The 18,184-nt window shown below is 41.6% G+C and overlaps 1 protein-coding gene across 4 annotated transcripts in view; it reads right to left on the reverse strand.

Annotated features, from left to right (window-relative positions):
* Positions 1–18,184, reverse strand: part of Tmem71 (transmembrane protein 71) — a 38,691-nt gene that overhangs the window by 14,829 nt on the left and 5,678 nt on the right. For all 4 annotated transcript variants that reach the window (XR_003851113.1, XM_029568361.1, XM_029568363.1 and 1 more), the window contains exons 4-6: positions 15,658–15,870; positions 13,211–13,383; positions 2,815–3,000 (exon numbers count right to left, since the gene is read on the reverse strand). Coding sequence is in view for 3 of the 4 variants with exons in the window: in XM_029568361.1 (XP_029424221.1) it covers positions 2,815–3,000; positions 13,211–13,383; positions 15,658–15,870 (572 nt within the window). In the remaining variant the exon portion in view is untranslated. The remainder of the gene's footprint in view (positions 1–2,814; positions 3,001–13,210; positions 13,384–15,657; positions 15,871–18,184) is intronic.

Here is an 18,184-nt window from a genome sequence, read left to right on the forward strand (position 1 = left end):
GTTCCCAGCACCCACATGGCGGCTAACAACCATCTGTAACTCCAGTTCCAGAGGATCCAACACCTTCTGACCTCCTCAGGCTTTGCAAAACAGGTACACTTACATACATGTGGGCAATATACTCATACACATAAAATAAAAATAATAAATAAAATATTTTTTTAAAAGGCATGACTTGTGTGATTTTAGACCTGTTGTTCATTGGTCCCTTCAGTAACCATTTACTTGGTACCTGTTTGGGCTTAGGTCAAGCAGAGCCTCCGTCATGTAGCCAGCCTTGATTCTTCAATTGCCACGCCCACTCTACCCCTGTCCCCAAGCTCTAGCTTCTCCATCTCTGTCTTCCCATTTTACTACCTTCTGTTTTCTTTAACACCTTTTTCATATTTAATGAAGATTTCTGTCTCGTTTCTCTACTCCACTTCCACACATGCACTGTGCCACACACTGTTGAGAGCAGTGAGTATTTATTTCCTGGCTTTGGAGGCAACACCATGATCTTGGCAGGGAATCACTTTTCCTGTTCCTTAGGTGGAACAGCTGATCTCTTTGATTTCCATTGCAGCATTTAACCCATTCAAAGCTTTTTAGAATGTCACATATTTATCAAAGAAGTAATTGTTTTTGTCATGTATGTGGAATCCTTCCAGAACTAATGTAACATTACTGGCTTTCTTATCGTGACTCTAAAAGAATAAAACCACTTCCTGCTAAACTTAAATCTTAAAGGTTGTGTGCAGCGTCACCAGGAGCCACCAGAGGAAGGTGGGCTCTGAGGAGCAGTCCAACACAGAAAAGAAGAGCTGCCAGGGAGACAGAGAGTGGCAGAATGCCGAGCTCTGGGCTTGGATTATCCTCGGCATGCCTGTCAGTTCTATCACTGTAACTTCAGTTTCATCCACTGGTGCTCAAAAGACCTGATTGATACGACTTATGGCACACATGCCTGTGTTCTCAGCATCTGCAGTGTCACCTGGAACAGAATGTACACTCAGAGCCTACACATGGAGTACAGAAAGGAGGCTGTCAGAGTCTAATGAGAGAGAAATGAATATTTCAATGGAGGCAACCATGCAGAGTGCCCTGAAATCACAGGACAATAAAGTGCTCCCTCCATCAACTGGAAGGGGGCAGAGACGGCTCCGCAGAGGTAGTCTCATTTAGAGTGGACCTTGAAGGGCAGTAAAGGCCATCCAGATAGAGCATATAGGACAGACATCCCAGACACAGGAACCATATATGTTTGTCCTGCCAAACTCTCCACAAAGAACATACAGGCTTATTTCATTGGTTAGAATATCAGTATTCTTATTTGTAAAAGGAAGCCAGCACACTTATAAATTAGTCCACTACACTGAGAGGGTAATTGCCCTACCTCAGACACTGTATAGTAGTTCAGGAGCCAAGAATGACCATGACCTAATGCCCATCCTTAGGAGTTTAGAATCTGATGAAGAAACACAGGTAAGAATTCAGCAGCAGTGCAGATAATGGACCTGAAAGAGAGGAGCTCTGGGAGCCAGAGAAGCATGGTATGGGTGGGCTCCCTGGAGGAGGTGGCTCTTCAGCCTCAATAGATATTGATGGCCTGGTGATTATCCACACAACAAAAGATGTCTTTTGTCATTGCAAAACCCTTTAGCACTTAAGTGCGGCTGCAGTGGGAACACAGCGCACAGGCATATGAGTGTGTATTTAGAAGTAGAAAGTATGCTCAGTGGAACACTATTCACGGTTTATAAAGACACAGACAGATCATTTTCCACTCGGACCTCGGCCTCCTGCAGTAATAACCTCATTTGTTGAGTATTCATGTAGGTGGGAGAGAGTATGCTAAATCCTTTAAACCTGGATGATTTTCCTCATCGCAAGGTAAGAAGTAGGATTATCTCTAGGCACAGATGCAAATGTTGAGTTTTAGAGCTTGGCAACCTGCTCAGAGAGTCTAGCACACATTTTTATTGTGGTGACTGGTTCTTAGAGTTGTGGCTAGTGAGTGAGGGAGGAGTGTTTGAAATCTTTGCAAAGCTACAACAGAGCCTGCTCAGTTCTTCCCTCCATGTGCTACCATGAGCAACGGCAATTAGTTTGCTGCTGGCAAACCAGAGTCAGCGACCCTCAGATGAGCTTCTTTCATCAGTCCTGACAGGAAATGTAACACTTTATCATTTTCCTTCCTGGGGGCATACCATTAAAAGATGCGGTTTGATTCTTTTTCCTTCTTTTGTTTTCTCTCCTTATGGAGTGTGTCAAATACACAGCTAAATATAAAGAAGCAAATAACAGAGACCTGCATTCTTTACCCCCAGCTTTGTTACCGCCTGATGTTTTAACAGGTGTCAAAAATTTTTAAAGATTTTATTATTTTTATTTTATGTGCATAAGTGTATTGCCTGAATATGTGTAAGTGCACCCATGCTGTACAATACCCATGGAGGTCTGAAGAGGGTGTTGGAGCCCCTGGAACTGGAGCCAAGGACAGTTGTTAGTTGCCATCTGGGTACTGGCAATGGAATACAAGTCCTCTGCAAGAGCAGCCAGTGCTCTTGATTGCTGAGCCATCTCTCCAGCCTCCGGGTGTCAAGATTTTTGAAAAATAAAGCACTGTATGTCCACTACTGCTGGGAACTTTATGGTGACACCCAAAGGTAGTCACTTCCTCTGCATCATCCAGACATCAGCAGAGGCCTGGGTCCTCTCCCCATCAAACAGGTTGATACCGGTTTCTAAATGCACATTAGTCATTGCTACATCACACTCAGATCCCAAGAAGGAAGAATTCTTTGGGTGTGGCAAAGATGGAAAAGAACTCACTTGAATGCACCAAAACATTCTCTTGGAAATGTTCGGATTCTTTCATCTGGGACTGAAGGGAGGAATGCTGGGAGCTTTCGCTGAGAGGCTGATGCAAGACATGGACAGAGGAAGTGGCTTCTGGAGTGTCTGTAATTGGCGTCTGTGACACCAGTCCATCACTCAGAGAGCAGTCACGATCACCTCCTGGAAAAGCAGAAAGGTTTAGTGTGTGTGTGTGTGTGCGCGCGTACATGTGTGTTCATGGACATGCACATGTCCAGTCATGCTGCTCTAGCTTCATTTCTGTTGCTGTGTCAAAACACCATAATCAAAAGCAACTTAGGGCGAGGAAGGATTTATTTGGCTTACAGGCCCAGGTTACAGGCCGTCATTTCTGGGAAGTCAAGGCAGGAACTCAAGTAGCTAGTCACAGTGTGTCCACAGTCAAGAGCAGAGAGAAATGAACACACCCATGCTGCCTGCTGCCTCTGCTCAGCCAGTCTTTCGTTCTTACATTGTTCAGAAACCCCTGGCTAGGAAATGGTGTAGCCTACCATGGGGTTGGGCTAGATCAATTAACAATCAAAACAATCCCCCACAGATACACCCACAGGCCAACCTGATCTAGACAATACTTCACTGAGACTCCCTCTTCCCAGGTGATATAGGTTGTGTCAAGTTGCCAATAAATCTAACCAGCACGGCTGCCCCATGTACAGTTCCAAATAATCATAGCAACAGCAACACTGGGGCACTGGTAAAGAAAGATAGGAGGAGCCTTTCTGGATGAGGTGGCATTTTAATCTGTGCCCAATTTTGAGGTGTAAGAGCAGTGTCTTGAGAACAGAGATAGGCAAAAGTGAGACGCATGGAAGTTTGATGAAGGAAGCTGATTGCACTGTGGTTAAAACAGCATGACTCAGAAGAGCCCAGGGGAAGAAGAAGCTATAAAGTAACAGAGGACTAATCATAGAAGGCATTGACTTCCCAGCTGAGGGAGAAGAAGGAATCCATGCTGCAGGCAAGGGGTCTGGTGGAATGTTCATTAGTAAGAGGGTCACAATGCACACATTCATGTGACATTTTATGTAGATAAAATAACATACAGTTTGATATATGATAAAATCCAGGTGACCCTGGAAGAAACCATGAAATGGTATCCTGACATCTGTGTAGGCAAGGATACAGGTTAACTCAGTCTTAATCCCCAAGTGATGTTAGACAGGGGTGGATGGATGTGAAGTGTGTATGTGAGTGTGTGAGCCTTACCACTCTACAACACTGAACTTCCTAGCAGGGATAACTCTGTCTTCTGCTTCTAATTTGCTCATTCACTCACTTGACATTTATTGACTCTGAGTATATTTCAGGAACTGACCACACTACTGAGAAGCAGTCATTGGTTAGATAAATGTTACCTCTGTCCCAAGGGTTTATACTCTGGTAGAAGCACAGTGGCAGAATATGTTGTGATAAGGTGACTTTATGGTAATCCACCCTCTATAAAACACATAAAAATGCTGAATGGAATATTTAATAGCAAATACATGTTATATCAAGCAGGATGCTTGATACACAGTTTCTAAAACATGGCATGCATTCTCTTATAATGGTTCCTTAGTAAATACATTTTACTAACCCTGAAATTAGCCCAATGTTGTTTCCAAAAGAATAATCAAGTTCATTTTAAAACCATGAAGCATAAACTTCAAAATGTACCACAGTAAGTCTTAGAAACATTTGTTGTCTTCCATGTAAAGTCACCAAGGAATGTTATTTGGCTGCTGACTCTTGAGTTCAGTCTAAGCTTAAAGCTTTTGAAGATCACAAACTCCCCAAACAAGAACTTCACTTAAAAGGATGAATGTGCTAAGAATGACTTTTAACTACATGGGAAGTTTAGAGCTGCAGCTTTGACCACCCAGAAACTACCAATTTGGTTCACCTGGCATGAATGGTTCTGTCTTTGAAAGTCTGTGTGATATTAACCCCTGGCTTAGCTTCACTTCCATGACCTGAAGTCAGAACTCAAGGCGATGCAGAGCTCAATGGCTTGGAGACAAAGACATTCACAAAGCACAGGCAGAAGTCCTGCGTGGGATGCAGGTGTTTCCTGGGCTGATCTGAAAAATGGCACATAGCCAACAAACTTTCTTTTAAAGCTCAAAAGAAGAGGATATTCCCAGCAGGCAAGCTGAGGCCACTCAGAACTCCAAACAAGAGCTATGGCTGAAGGTGGCCAGGGATGGGGATGGAAAAATTGGCTTAAAGTCATAATTAAAGGACTGCTGTTCAAATAATGCTATAGGAACTGGGGAAAGGCCTTAGTTTCAAAAGGGATGGAAAACTGGAACCAAGTCCTTGCAGGGACTCAAAAGTCTGTTTCCCTCATAAGAAGATAGGATAAGAAAATGTTCAGTAGCTCAGCCTAGTCAGTAAATGAAAGGAAACTCTCCCTGACATTACTTTTTAGAAGATTTATTTATTTATATTTTATGTGTGTGAGTGTTTTGTCTGCATGTATGTATGTGTACCATGCTGTATGCCTGGTGCCTGCAGAGGCCAGAAGAGGTTGTCAGGTCCCCTGAAACAGTAGGTGGCTCCTTACAGATGGTTGTGTGCTGCCATGTGGGTGCTAGTGACTGAACCTAGGTCCTCTGCAAAAGTAGTAAACACATCTTAACTGTTGAACCATCTTTCCAGCCCCTTTTGACAATTTAAAAGTGGGTTTCAAGTTAAAATTTGTACTGATCTGAGGAGTTAATATTTATTTTACTAGCACTGGCCTTGCAACATCTGCCCAAAGTTAGTGTAAAGGTTTGATGTAGAGTCTCTCAACCAAAGTTGAATGAATTCCTGCAGAGAATGCCCAAGGGAGATGAGCTCATGGACCTAAATTAGAAAACACGTAAGGATATCCTCTCTCATGGGAAAGGAAAGGAAATTGGTGATGTAAAAAGAAGAACCATGGGTAAAAGACACCCAAAGCATCCATGAAATCACGGATACATTTCAGTTTTGGTGGGGGAAATTGTCCTAACTTGTTTTACTTTGGAAGAAACACTGTTGTAGGGCTGCAGAACCCTTTCCTCACCTGCAAATCACCTTGTTTGTACTTATCTAATTAAGACAATTATTTCTACTGTGCATATGAATCTTGGTTGCATGACTAACGGAAATACTCAAATTAGGTACACAAATATTTACTGATCATTCATCTCAGGTCACTCAGAAAGATGAGAGGAGTAGAAAGGAAAGGAACCAGACACTGACCCAAAGGAGGTGAAAATCCTAGTGTGTGTGTCAGGGGCGAGGGAGATCAGTGGGACACAGGAAAGCAGTCATTACTCATTAAATAGAAATACATATAATCAGTTACATTTATTTTTAAATCCTTGCATGGTTTTATGGATGCTGCAAGGACTTAGCCTTCAGAAAAGCTGGAATAGGAATCATAAGAGGCACATAAGACATTTTAATTTTATAGTCTTGGATTTCCTCATCTAAAATAAAAAAACTAGTTTCTACTTTCCACATTAGTATGATAACTAAATAGGATGAAAAAAGTGTAAATAAGTAAAAATACAGGATAGATGGAGTGCTCTGAGTTCTATGTGGGATGGTCAGGTCACAGAGACAGGAAGATTCTGGTTGACCATCAGAGGATGTTTCCAGATGGAACGGAGTCTCCAGAATTTGTAGTAGCACTTCCAAAGATAGGAGTTAATTATCCATTCTTGGGAAAAGGAATGTTTTACATTGAATTGAACATCTAGGAAACGGCACCAAAAGGAGAGAATTCTGTAAGCCTTGCCCCGATTCTCTTAGGTTCCAGTTTTATCATATATGGCTGCTCTATCCTTCTGAATTCAGTGTATGACAAACTGCCTTCTAGAAAAGGGTTGTATCCTTTGCTACTTGCCCCTTGCAGAGCTGAATATGCATAGCAAGAGGGTCCTCAGAAAGGACACACTTGAGTGTGGTGAGGAATAGCTACAGCTAGATGAAGTTTAGAGACAGGAAGAACCAAAAAGAAGGAAGAAAGAAGGAATCAAGAAGGTGATTTTTCCTATGTTGCGGGAACTTTAGGAGGAACAAGCTGGGGAACCTGAGCAGCCCTGGTTAACAGATAGGCTTCCTTTGCCTTCACTGCTGTCAGTGGATGCTCAATGCATAAAATGACTAAGGAGAAATGCCAGCGTGGAGGAAGGACTGAAGCAAGGTGGGCTATAGTGACACCCCAGAGAAGACCTCAAGCCAGAGGATTTCAGAAAATGCAGCAGAAGAAGAAAAGACATGTGCTTCATGGACACTGAGCAAGATTTACTCATTAGCCCAGTGCACTTACTGTCTACCTCCACAGATTACCTTCCTTAAGGAAGCAGAGAAACCAAGTTACACTGCCCTGAGAGTCTAGAAAGGAATGTCTGATTCTGCCTGGGGAACCCAGGAAGGCTTCACGGAGGAGGTAGGACTGAGGCAGGAGTTTGAAGGATGACTATGAATTCTTCCACAAGACAGTAGAAGAGAATGGACTAGGCACAGACAAAAAGAACGAGAGCAGAGGAAGGGCAAAGCCAGGACATCAGTCTGTGAGACAATATGGTGGATTCCCACAAGCAAGGTCCCTATGGTTAGACAGGAGCATGATCCAGAGGAAGCCTCCTAGATGATTCTAGCTGACTTAGCAAAAGTATCGTCACACTCAGGATCTAAGATTGTTCTGTGAGCAGTTTGGAGTCATTGGCATGAATGTGGCACAAGGAGCCTTGTGTGCCAAAATACTCAGCAGTGAGCTGAGTATTTGACCCTCAGACTCGTTTCAGGAGCTGGAGCAACTTCAGAACTCCAAGAGACACTTGGGGTCCTCTTAAAACCAGAGTTTTTAATGAGGTCATTTACTTCCCAGGGGACTTATTGGTAATATCTGAAGACATTTTTACCCGTCATAATTGAGCTGTGGGGGATGCTGCTCTCATCTAGTGAATAGACATTTGTGTGTGCAGCTAACATCTTATAATGCACTGGAGGGCTGACGCAGTGATGAATGATCTGCCCCTATGACCAGGGATGCACAGCTGGAGAAAACTGCCAAGGGGAGATCAGAGCACAGTACACTGTGCTGTGATCATTGGAACTCTTCCAAGCACTCTGGGAGGTGCTGTTTTCCTGGTTGCACTTTCTCTTGTCCAAATACTCTGTTCTCTACCATCATAAGACAAACAGACAAACAGGTATGACAGAAGCTCTAGTTCTAGGAAGAAGCCCTCAGACCTCAAGCTTATGACTTGCCTGGGGCCATCTTGCCTGTCCTGGCTAGCAGACTTCGGCTAATGGAAGATGGTGTTCAGTTTGGTCCTGTTTGTGTGAATTCTCTCTTCTCTTTCAGGGTGACTCACAGACTCTGGGAACACATCCCAAATTGCAGTTTGGGGGTCTGGAGATCTGCAAAGTGCCATGACTAAAGAATGAATTGGGACTAATGAGAGAAAAGGAGCCTCCACGCAGCTGGAGAAGGGGTGAGATAAGGACAAAGCAAGGAGGCAAAAACGTTCTCTTTGGATGAAAGGACGCATGAGGAAATTGGGGGAGCAGTGTTTGATTGCATCCACTGCGCAGAGAGAAAACAGCAAAACAGTTTATTTTGAATTCTTCTGCAGGCTTCAAACAAGGCGATATTTCCAGAGAAAACGGGAAACAACAAGTCTGAGGAAATCTGATCACAGCTGACAGCAGGGATGAGAGGTTTCAAGTCCTGTGTGCACTCAGGTTGACTGATTACTGATTTGGAAAGGGTGGTTTGATTTGTTATATTTAGAAGTCATTTGATAACCATGAGAATTTTAATAAGACACCTCATACATGTACAGTGTTACTGTGGCCCGACTGCTTTAAAGTTGTTTGGACATATTTGGAAGAACTAGCTGAGAAACTAAATGCTAATTTCCCAGTATGTGAGGTCCAGCCTTTGGAACAGTCACCCCAACTGTTGTGGTTTGAGTGTGAAATATGTCCTCATGGGCTTCTGTGTTGGCCCCAGGCTGGTCTTGCTGTTTGGAAATGTGTAACTTTTAGGAGGTAGACTGGAGGTAGAGGAAGTAGGTCACTGTAAGGAACCCTTGAGGATTGATAGCCCAACCCCACTTCCTGTCTGCTCTAGGCTTCCTGACAGTGGACACAATGTGACCAGCTCCCTCACTCTCCTGTCAGGACTATATTCTCTGAAAGTGTGAGTCAAGATAAATCTTTCCCCCTCTAAGTTGCTTCTTGTCAGGAATTTCATTGCAGAACAAGAAAAGTAAGTAAAACAAGAAAAGTAAGACACCAACTTTAGTGATACATCTTACAGAGTATGAGCTATGTCTCCATGAAGAGGTAAAGAGAACTCTGTAGCACTGGAGGTGTTTGTGCCCATCTGTCCCCTGACAATACATGAGAGATGATGAGATAGCCTCTCCTTTTACCATCTGAGTGAAGACAGTACAGAACTGTTTTCCAGAGATGACCCAGTGGCTATAGAAAGCTGCTTTGATTGCTCTTCAGTCTTTATACCACCCTTCATTTCTTTGCATTCTTTTCTCTCACAGGCCTCAGGCTCATCTGGTTCTTTGCTTGAGAGCTTCTGTCATATAGGTTAGCTTAACAGCATTTGCTCAGAGCCCTAGGGTTGAATCTAGGCTTTGATACTCCCTAGCTCTGTGGCTGCGTGTAAAGCATTTAATATGCCTTCATTTCCTGCTCTGAAAGGTGGGAAAGGAAGAACATCACCTTCAGAGGCTCATACCAGCTACTGTCCATCCAATCCTCCCTCACGTGTTATGGCAAGGGTAACTTTGAAAATCCCAATCTGTTATGTCCTCATCCTGTTTAAGAGGCTTCAAAATATCCTTGATTCATTAGATAAACTGTGTCTCCTTAATATGGCACAGAAGGTTCCTCCACCATCCACCATCTGTCTTTGCGGGTCCATCCCCCATGCTCCCCCTCCTTTTTCTATGGCCTGCTTACGCTTCCTGGTTATTGGCAGGAACTAGAATGAATTTGCTTAATTAATCATTTGTTCATATTAAGGTGTTTACTCTGCATTTAATAAGCTCTTATTTCTTTTAAATGAAGCTAATGTTACACACATACATACATACATACACACACACACACACACACAATACATGGTAGAGTTTTCAGGATATTGTGCCAATATTATTTTCTTGGTTTTAATAATACTAAGCAGTCCTATAAATTATTACCAATGGGCAAAAGTGGATCAATGGTATAAAAATCTCCTCTGTACTACTTTTGTGACTTCATATGAATTTGTAATTGCTTAAAATGTTTTAACATTAAATATAGTGTATTATTTGAGTTTTCTGCACAGGAGTCAGGTGAAGAAAAATGCGAAGCATAAAAAGACTAAACATTTAAATTATTCTATGATTGTGCCATATGCCGGACCTGCTTGATTCTGGGCTCTGAGGTCTAGTCTGGAATTGATCTTAGAGGGAAGAATAAAGCACTTTCTGGCAAAGAACAAATTCTAGGCTTCCAAATGGCATAGACCTGAGTTGAATTCAAACTCTGTTGTTTATAAACCAAGGAAACAGGCATATTAGCTAACACTGAACCATAGTTGCATCATAACTACAACAAATATGAAAATAACACCAAGTTCCTCATGTTTGGAGGATATTCACGCAAGATAATGCTTGAAAACAAGATAATGTATTTAAGCAAGGCAGACTGCAGAGTGCTCAACATAGAATAAACCACTTGACATCTTTCTTCCTTTCAAAACCAACATAGGTAGATCCTGTTCCCTCTGCTTTTGAAATGTATTCAGAATCTCACCCATCACCTTACAATCACCTTGGTTCAAGCCACCATTATCTCCACCGATAGCACTGCAATAGCTTCCTAGCCAGTTTCCTTATTTGGCCTTTCGTACTTGGCATCTACTCTGAAAGCATCAGCCATCATTATATTGTCAAAATGGAAACTGAGTCATGGTACTTCTCTGATCAATATCCTCCAGCAGGTTCTCCTCTCATTTGAATATAAAGCAAAGCTTTGAGATTCCCCCCAGCTGTTCTTGTCCTTTCCAACTTTCATTATCCATCCCCACAAACACCCTCCCAAATGCACACACACACACACACACACACACACACACACACACACGAGGGGTGACTTCCCTACTTTTTCCCTACTCCTCCCTTTACCTCATTTAGCCCAAGGCTTTCTCCTGGTACATAGCCTTAGCACTGGAACTTTCTGTGCATAGATTCTTCCTTCACAGGTTTCTACTTAGCCATTTTGCTCCAGATTTTATGTAAACACTTCAAGTTATGCTCAAGGAGGCCTCACTGACCTCTCACAGGAATATGCAACTTCCATTGCTTCTTGGTTGTTCTCTGTGCTAGTCAGTTTTTAACAAGACGAATGATATATTTTGTCTATTTACCCACAAAGAACTGAAAATTCCCTTATAACAAGTGACTCTGTTGGTGTTTTTACTATATCCAGTGCATACATAGTGCTGACACACAGCTGGCACTCAATAAAAATCTTCCAAATTGAGCTGGGCGTGGTGATGCACACCTTTAATCCCTGCACTCAGGAGGCAGAGGCAGGCAAATCTCTGTGAGTTCAAGGCCAGCCTGGTCTACATAGTGAGTTCCAGGCCAGCTGGGGCCTGACAGAGAGACCCTGTCTCAAAAAGACCAAAAAAAAAAAAAAAGAATCTTCCATATTGAAGGGATGAATTCCATTAGAGTGTTCAATCTGAGATCATGCACTAGAATTGACCATTCTGGAAAACAAGGGCAGATCTCAGTGATCAAAGTCAAATGCATGTATGTGGAAGGAAAGAGGGTGGAGTTGAAAACAGGACCAGTGATGGGATTAGGACCAGAACAACTACACAAGGCCCCTTGTTCAAAGGGCCTCACCTTGAATTTAGCACTATGATGACAACATTAAACATTTTGAAACAGGGGCCTTGAAATGTATTTTGCACTCCGGGCTGCAATTTAAGCCAGTTCTGGCTGAGAAGTAGGAAAATGTCAAAGGAACTTAAATGTATGTGAAGAAGGAATGACAGGGGTTAGAGAGATGGTTCAACAGTTAAGAGCACTGGCTAATCTTTCAGAAGACCCAGGTTCAATTCTTAGCACCTCCATGGCAGCTAACAACCACCCATAACTCCAGTTCCAGGTCCAACGCCCTCCTCTGGCCTCTGAAGGCATTGTATAACACAAGGTACACTTACATACATGAAGAAAAAACACTCATGAAATAAAAATAAATTTAAAGATAAAAAAAGGAATGACCAGCCACATGTGTGTATTGGAAAGCCTGTGATCCCAGCAATTTGGAAGGTGGACTAGGAAAGATAGAAATATTACGCTAGTGCCTACCTGCCTAGCAACTCATATGGCCTCTTCCAGGCTGAGCTCATACCCAGCCTTCTTGGTTTATGCTTGACCTTCTTTCCATGTACTCTCTTAACTCTGTTATGGTACTTAAAACATTATATTGTAGCTATTTGCAAACATATTTGCCTCCCCATTTTATAGCAGGAGTTTCCTAAGGTTATAATTATGTCTTATTCTGCTGAGAATGAGTATTTAGTACAGTGGTTTCCACAGAGCATGTAGTCAAGAAGCATGAGTGAATGAAAACGAGTGAATGTGCTTTAAGATAATTGTGCATAGGTGTATGTACATGAATGCTTGAGCACATATTTGTATTATATGTGATTTAATTAATATATATGTGCATTATCTATTTCAACAGAAAAAATATATCTATGCATATATGTACATATATATCTTGCTTTTAAACTGAAGCAATTGAGACTTAGGAAAGTTATTATCCTAGTGTTTCCAAATTGATTTGTTTTGTTTTGTTTTGTTTTGTTTTGCCATGGTCTCCCTACCCAGTCCACCTGGAAGTTACTATGTGGACAGGCTGGCCTAGATCTCACAGGGATCCACCTGCCTCTGCCTCCAGAGGGCTGGATTAAAGATGCACACCACCACACCCAGTGTGTTCCCAAATCGAGATTGGAATCCTGACTCTAGGACACTTTCTCCAATATGGGACTTCTAAATCTGCCTCCAATCTTATCTCTCCACTCATATCACAAAAAGATTCATTGGAAATGTGCCACTATTTTCTAAGTATTACCAACTTACTGATGTAGACATTTAAACTATCCTTTTTTATATAACATGAAGACCTGTGTATTTTAATCACTTAAAGTATAGACACAAATCAGTGAAATTTTAAACTGTAGCTCTACTCTCTCCATCAAAGTGACAGGCATCTCTGAGTTGTACATTGGTCCAGGACCACATGATTGCCATTACTCATTAAGAAATGCTATATCACTATGGAATGCAAGAGTCAAGATCACCATTTTCATTGCAGTAGTATGAGTCCAGGCTCCTGATGCCCTCCAACCAGATGTCCTCACTTGAGGGCAATTCACTGTCTCCAAACATGCTTCCATGCAGCCAGGATTTAGAAGCTCTGAGGTCCAAAAGAGACGAAACAGAGCGGTGGGCTCTCTTTTTCTTTCTAAATATTCTGGGAAGAAATGAAATCATCAAGGTGAACGAGTGTCCATTGCCTCAGGTTGGAAACAGAATCTAGTACAAATGACGCACAGAATATGTCTAAAACCTAAATCCACACATTCAATTCAAGCCACAGAAGTTTCTGTAAGGTCTGCTGTATGCTGGGGCTGTGAATTAAAGATTCCCCGAAAGATTTCACATCAAAACTTACATTGTATATTCTATGAAGATTGAGCTCCAGAGCCCAATTATAGATTATCTTGGGCTATCTAAGCCTCATCAATAGCTATTCGTTGCTCATCTCTGTGTCTGACCAAACAATTTGTTGACTATCATAGGAAACCCTTTGGGATGTATTAACTTAACAGACCACCAACTTCTTCCCCCCACACACAAAGCTAAGAATGTTAACCTTTAGCAGAGTTACCTGCTTTGCAGTAAGCCTCCTACCTGACGTTCCACCAATGTATTTGAAAGTCTGATGACTCGTGACTTTCTTTGTCTGTTATAGTAAAATCTTCAGGAAACTGTTACCACATCAGAACATGGAATTTGAGGTAATAAGAACCTATGTCCCAGGGTCACGGATACTCTATTTGGCTCTAGAATAAATTATATCTCATTCCCTTTGAGGTGACAGGTGGGTGTTTTTGTTTTTGATGTCTAGAATGAAAGGTATCCAACTGATATGATCCTGAAAAACTCAGAATAAACAAATGGACCATCAACCAAACCAAAGGAGGCCGAAGGTCCAGAAATAACTCACCAACATCCACCTGAGGACAGTCTGGACAATTGGGCACAAGGGGTCCATGCTGGTACCCAGCTCTATTGAGGTGACTGATAAAAAGTGGATTGTCTTTTTGGATCCCACATTTGGGTGTCATAATTGTTGATATGAAAAACACAGCTCTCACCTCAAAGGGGATGAGAATCTGTTTATTCCGAAGCTCAATATAAGTAATCATGGCCCAGGAACATGAAATTTGAGGTAACCTAAATCATATATCTACAATCCCAGCAGCCCATTCTCTCCATTATAATCACTGTCATTTTTCTAAGAATCATTCTGATAATGCTCCAGTGATTCTGCTTTACTGTATAAAGCCCTACTCAGTAGCCTCATATTAACCCCTCCCCATCTAGACAACACTTCTGATGGTACATCTTAGCTGTTAACTTGACACAACTTTGAGCCTCCTAGAAAGAGAGTCTCAGTGAGGGACTGTCTAGATCAGATTGGCCTGTGGGCATGTCTCTGTGGGACTGTTTTATTCATTTATTTTTACTTTATTATTTTCATTTTATGTGTATGAGTGTATTGCCTACATGTATGTAAGTGTACCCGAGTTGTGAAGGGCCCACAGAAGTCAGAAGAGGGTATTAGAGCCCCTGGAACTGGAGTTATAGAAGGATGTTAGCCATGATATAAGTGCTGGGAACCTAATCCTGGTCCTCTGCAAGAGCAGTCAGTGCTCTTAACCGCTGAGCCATCTCTCCAGCCCCTCTGGGGGATTTTTCTAATTGCCTTAACTGATATGAGAAGACCCAGTCTAAAAGGGGGTGGCACCATTCCTGGGTTTGGGGCCCTGGGTTGTATAATGTAGATAAATCTAGTTGAGCTCAGGCAGGCATACACATTCATCTCTATTCTTGTCTGTGGATCTGACAGTGACCAGCTGTTTCAAGGTCCTGCCATTTTGACTTCTATGCAGCAATGGACTGTATCATGGAATTGGAATGAAAATAAACCTTCTCCCCTAAGCTTCCTTTTGTCAAGGTAATTTATCCATTTGTCAATTAACAGGAAGGAAACTGAGATACCGCCTCTGTGTTCAGCCTTCTTCCTTGCAGCATGGCCCTTCCTTTCCTACTGTGTCCCTATGGAGCTAATCACATCCTCCTTCATGTATCAGAGTTTCTCAGAGTCCATGCCTTTGTCTCTCTCTAGAAGTTGCACTTTCCACTTTTTTCTGACAGACATCCTATGCCTCTTAAAACTTAAGTCATTACTACCATCTTTAGGAAGTTTATGCCACCTGCTCTTCCAGTGAAACTGGCATCTTTCCTGTTCCCTCCACTGCACCCCACACAGATTTCCATCCTGGCATGTGCATCATCACTTCATTTCACTTTTGTTTGCTTTCATGGTGGATACCCTGCTCCAATTTCCCTTTGATTTTGGATTAGTAATAAGCTACTTATAAATAATTTTGACCTACTGAATGAATGGTTGATGGAATGGCCTTGAAATGTCTGTCCTTATGTAATGTCCTGTACTTACCTAACCAAGTTCTCCTTGTAAATAACACTGGTATGGGAGGGGTTCAGAGTAATGTGGCCATCTGGGTCACAGAGGAAGCTGTCCTCTGTCCAAATGTAGTAGCCATTGGTGAGGAGCCTGGGGCTTCTGCGGCAGATACAGTGGGAGCCTGTCAGTGGGTCTATGGAACAGCATTCAAAGGAACTGTCTCCATCCAGGAAACTGCAATCAAAGCTAAAGAGGAAAAATGAAAGTCTTTTGAGTCTCTACCAAGTACTTTCAAAATCATAAACCCCACATTTCCAGCTAATCACTGTGAAGGAAAGCCCATTTCTTCACATTCGCGACTGGTAGCTACTTCCACAGCTTTTAGGAATGTTCCTGTTAACCCTCTGGGTTTGGCCTTGAACCACAAGACATTTAGTGTTTCCTCCAACTTTGAACTTAAGTGACAACATTGTGGCTAATCAGTTTCTTCACCTTAGTATGAATCTACATTCTTGACATCAGTCCTTTTTATTATATAAATATTGTAAAACAGTCATTCTGGGATGTTGGAAACACATAGAAAGCCACCTTTCTTTTCTCTTCTGCATCCCATTTGAGAGCTATTCATCTACTTGAAGGCAGGTTCCATGTCCTGCATAGCTTCTTTTTTCCACACTAACGGTCTTTTGATTCATTTAACTGAACTTTGAATGGCACAGGTGATTTTGGACCACTGACTTTTTATTGTGACTGCTTTGTCTGTTTTCTAATTAAAGCATCCTTTCCTTTATCATGACAAGCAAGGAACCCCACAACTTTTAGATGTATCGTCCAGAGGAAACCAGAACTGTCACCACCCTCATTATACAATCCCTATCTTAAATTACAAAACTCAAGTCATGTTAACTTGGGCCTTTTCATTCATCTTCCCCAGTCACCAACATATTGTCTCAGTATTGAACCAATTGTCAATTTCTAGTATTTCCCCTAGTATTTATTTATTTTATTTTATTTATTATTTTTATTTTTTATGTATATGTGTGTATTGCCTGCATGTAGGTAAGTGCACCCGTGTCATGTAATGCCCATGGAGGTCAGAAGAGGCTGTCAGATCCCCTGGAACTGGAGTTACAGACAGTTGTTAGCTGTCATGTGGGTGCTGGGATTCGAACCTGGGCCTTCTGCAAGAACAACCAGTGTTCTTAACTGCTGAACTTCATCCCCTAATATTTAATTATCTTTGTCCCTTCTAGGCTTTTGTGTCAACTTTATCTTAGACTATCAGAATATAGTAAAATCTAAGAAGGGATTTTACAGCCATCTAAAGTTAGGTTAATACACAGAGTTTGGATCATGATTTTGCCTATTGCTGACTGTTTATTTTCCCTAATCTTGTAATCAAATTCTGAACATTGAAGTTTATCTAAAACCAGCCTCCAGAGCGTTTCTATAAAAATAAACATCATAATTTCATGGGAAGTTCCTAGCACCTATAACCTCCATGTCTTAAGTGCTCTGAGCTGTTCATTGCCTACTCTTTGTATATGCTTATATTTTCTGCTCTTGAATTTGGAGGAGAGTCTGCCTATACCGCTTGAATTCAGAGGAGAGTCTGCCTATATCACTTGAATTTGGAGGAGAGTCTACCTATATCACTTGAACACTTTTAATGTCTTTACCTGATTTCATTAAAAATATTACTACTTGTAAATGTGTATACACACGAATAAGTGTAAACTTAGGTAAATGCTAATAAATGGGAAAGGAGACCAAGAGAATCTAAAAAGATGTGATGAGTAAGGTTGGGGTGATGGGTAATAGGACACTTGGGACATGACAAAAGAAAGGTGACCTGGGAGAGGCTAGAAGGGAGGTTTGGGGGTAAGGAGGTGGGGAGATGAAAGGGAAAAAGAATCACTAAAACACAGCGTTTGTTCAAAAATGCCATAATGATATTTAATGCCTTGTATGCTAACTGAAAAAATAAAAATTATTTATAAAATGTTATTACTGATATTGTTAGGTCCTTACTTTAATTTTTAGATGAAGATTTTGAGTGGTTCAGCTAGAACATAAGACTTTGGAAATGCCAGGAATGGGCTCTCTCCAAAGAGGCCTGTACCACTTCAACATCATTTTGCTCATAATTTCTTCTCTTTATAGATAAAAAAGAGGGCTGGAGAGATGTCACAGCATTTAAAAGCAGTTTCTGCTCTTTCATAGGACCCGAGTTCATTTCCCAGTACCCAGATGGTGGTTAACAACCATTCCTAACTCCAGTTCCACCCTTTCCTATCTTCCATGGGCATTGCACAACATGGGTGCACTTACATACATGCAGGCAATACATTCATACACTAAAATTAAAGAATAGATAGTTGATATATAGATAGATAGATAGATGATAGATAGATAGATAGATAGAGGATAGATACATGATAGATAGATGATAGAAAATAGATAGACAGACAGATGATAGACAGATAGATGATAGATAGATAGATAGATAGATAGATAGATAGATAGATAGATGATAGATAGATAGATGATAGATAGATGT

Source organism: Nannospalax galili, unplaced genomic scaffold (genome assembly GCF_000622305.1).
Source record: "Nannospalax galili isolate Female #2095 unplaced genomic scaffold, S.galili_v1.0 scaffold620, whole genome shotgun sequence".
NCBI classification, from domain to species: domain Eukaryota; kingdom Metazoa; phylum Chordata; class Mammalia; order Rodentia; family Spalacidae; genus Nannospalax; species Nannospalax galili.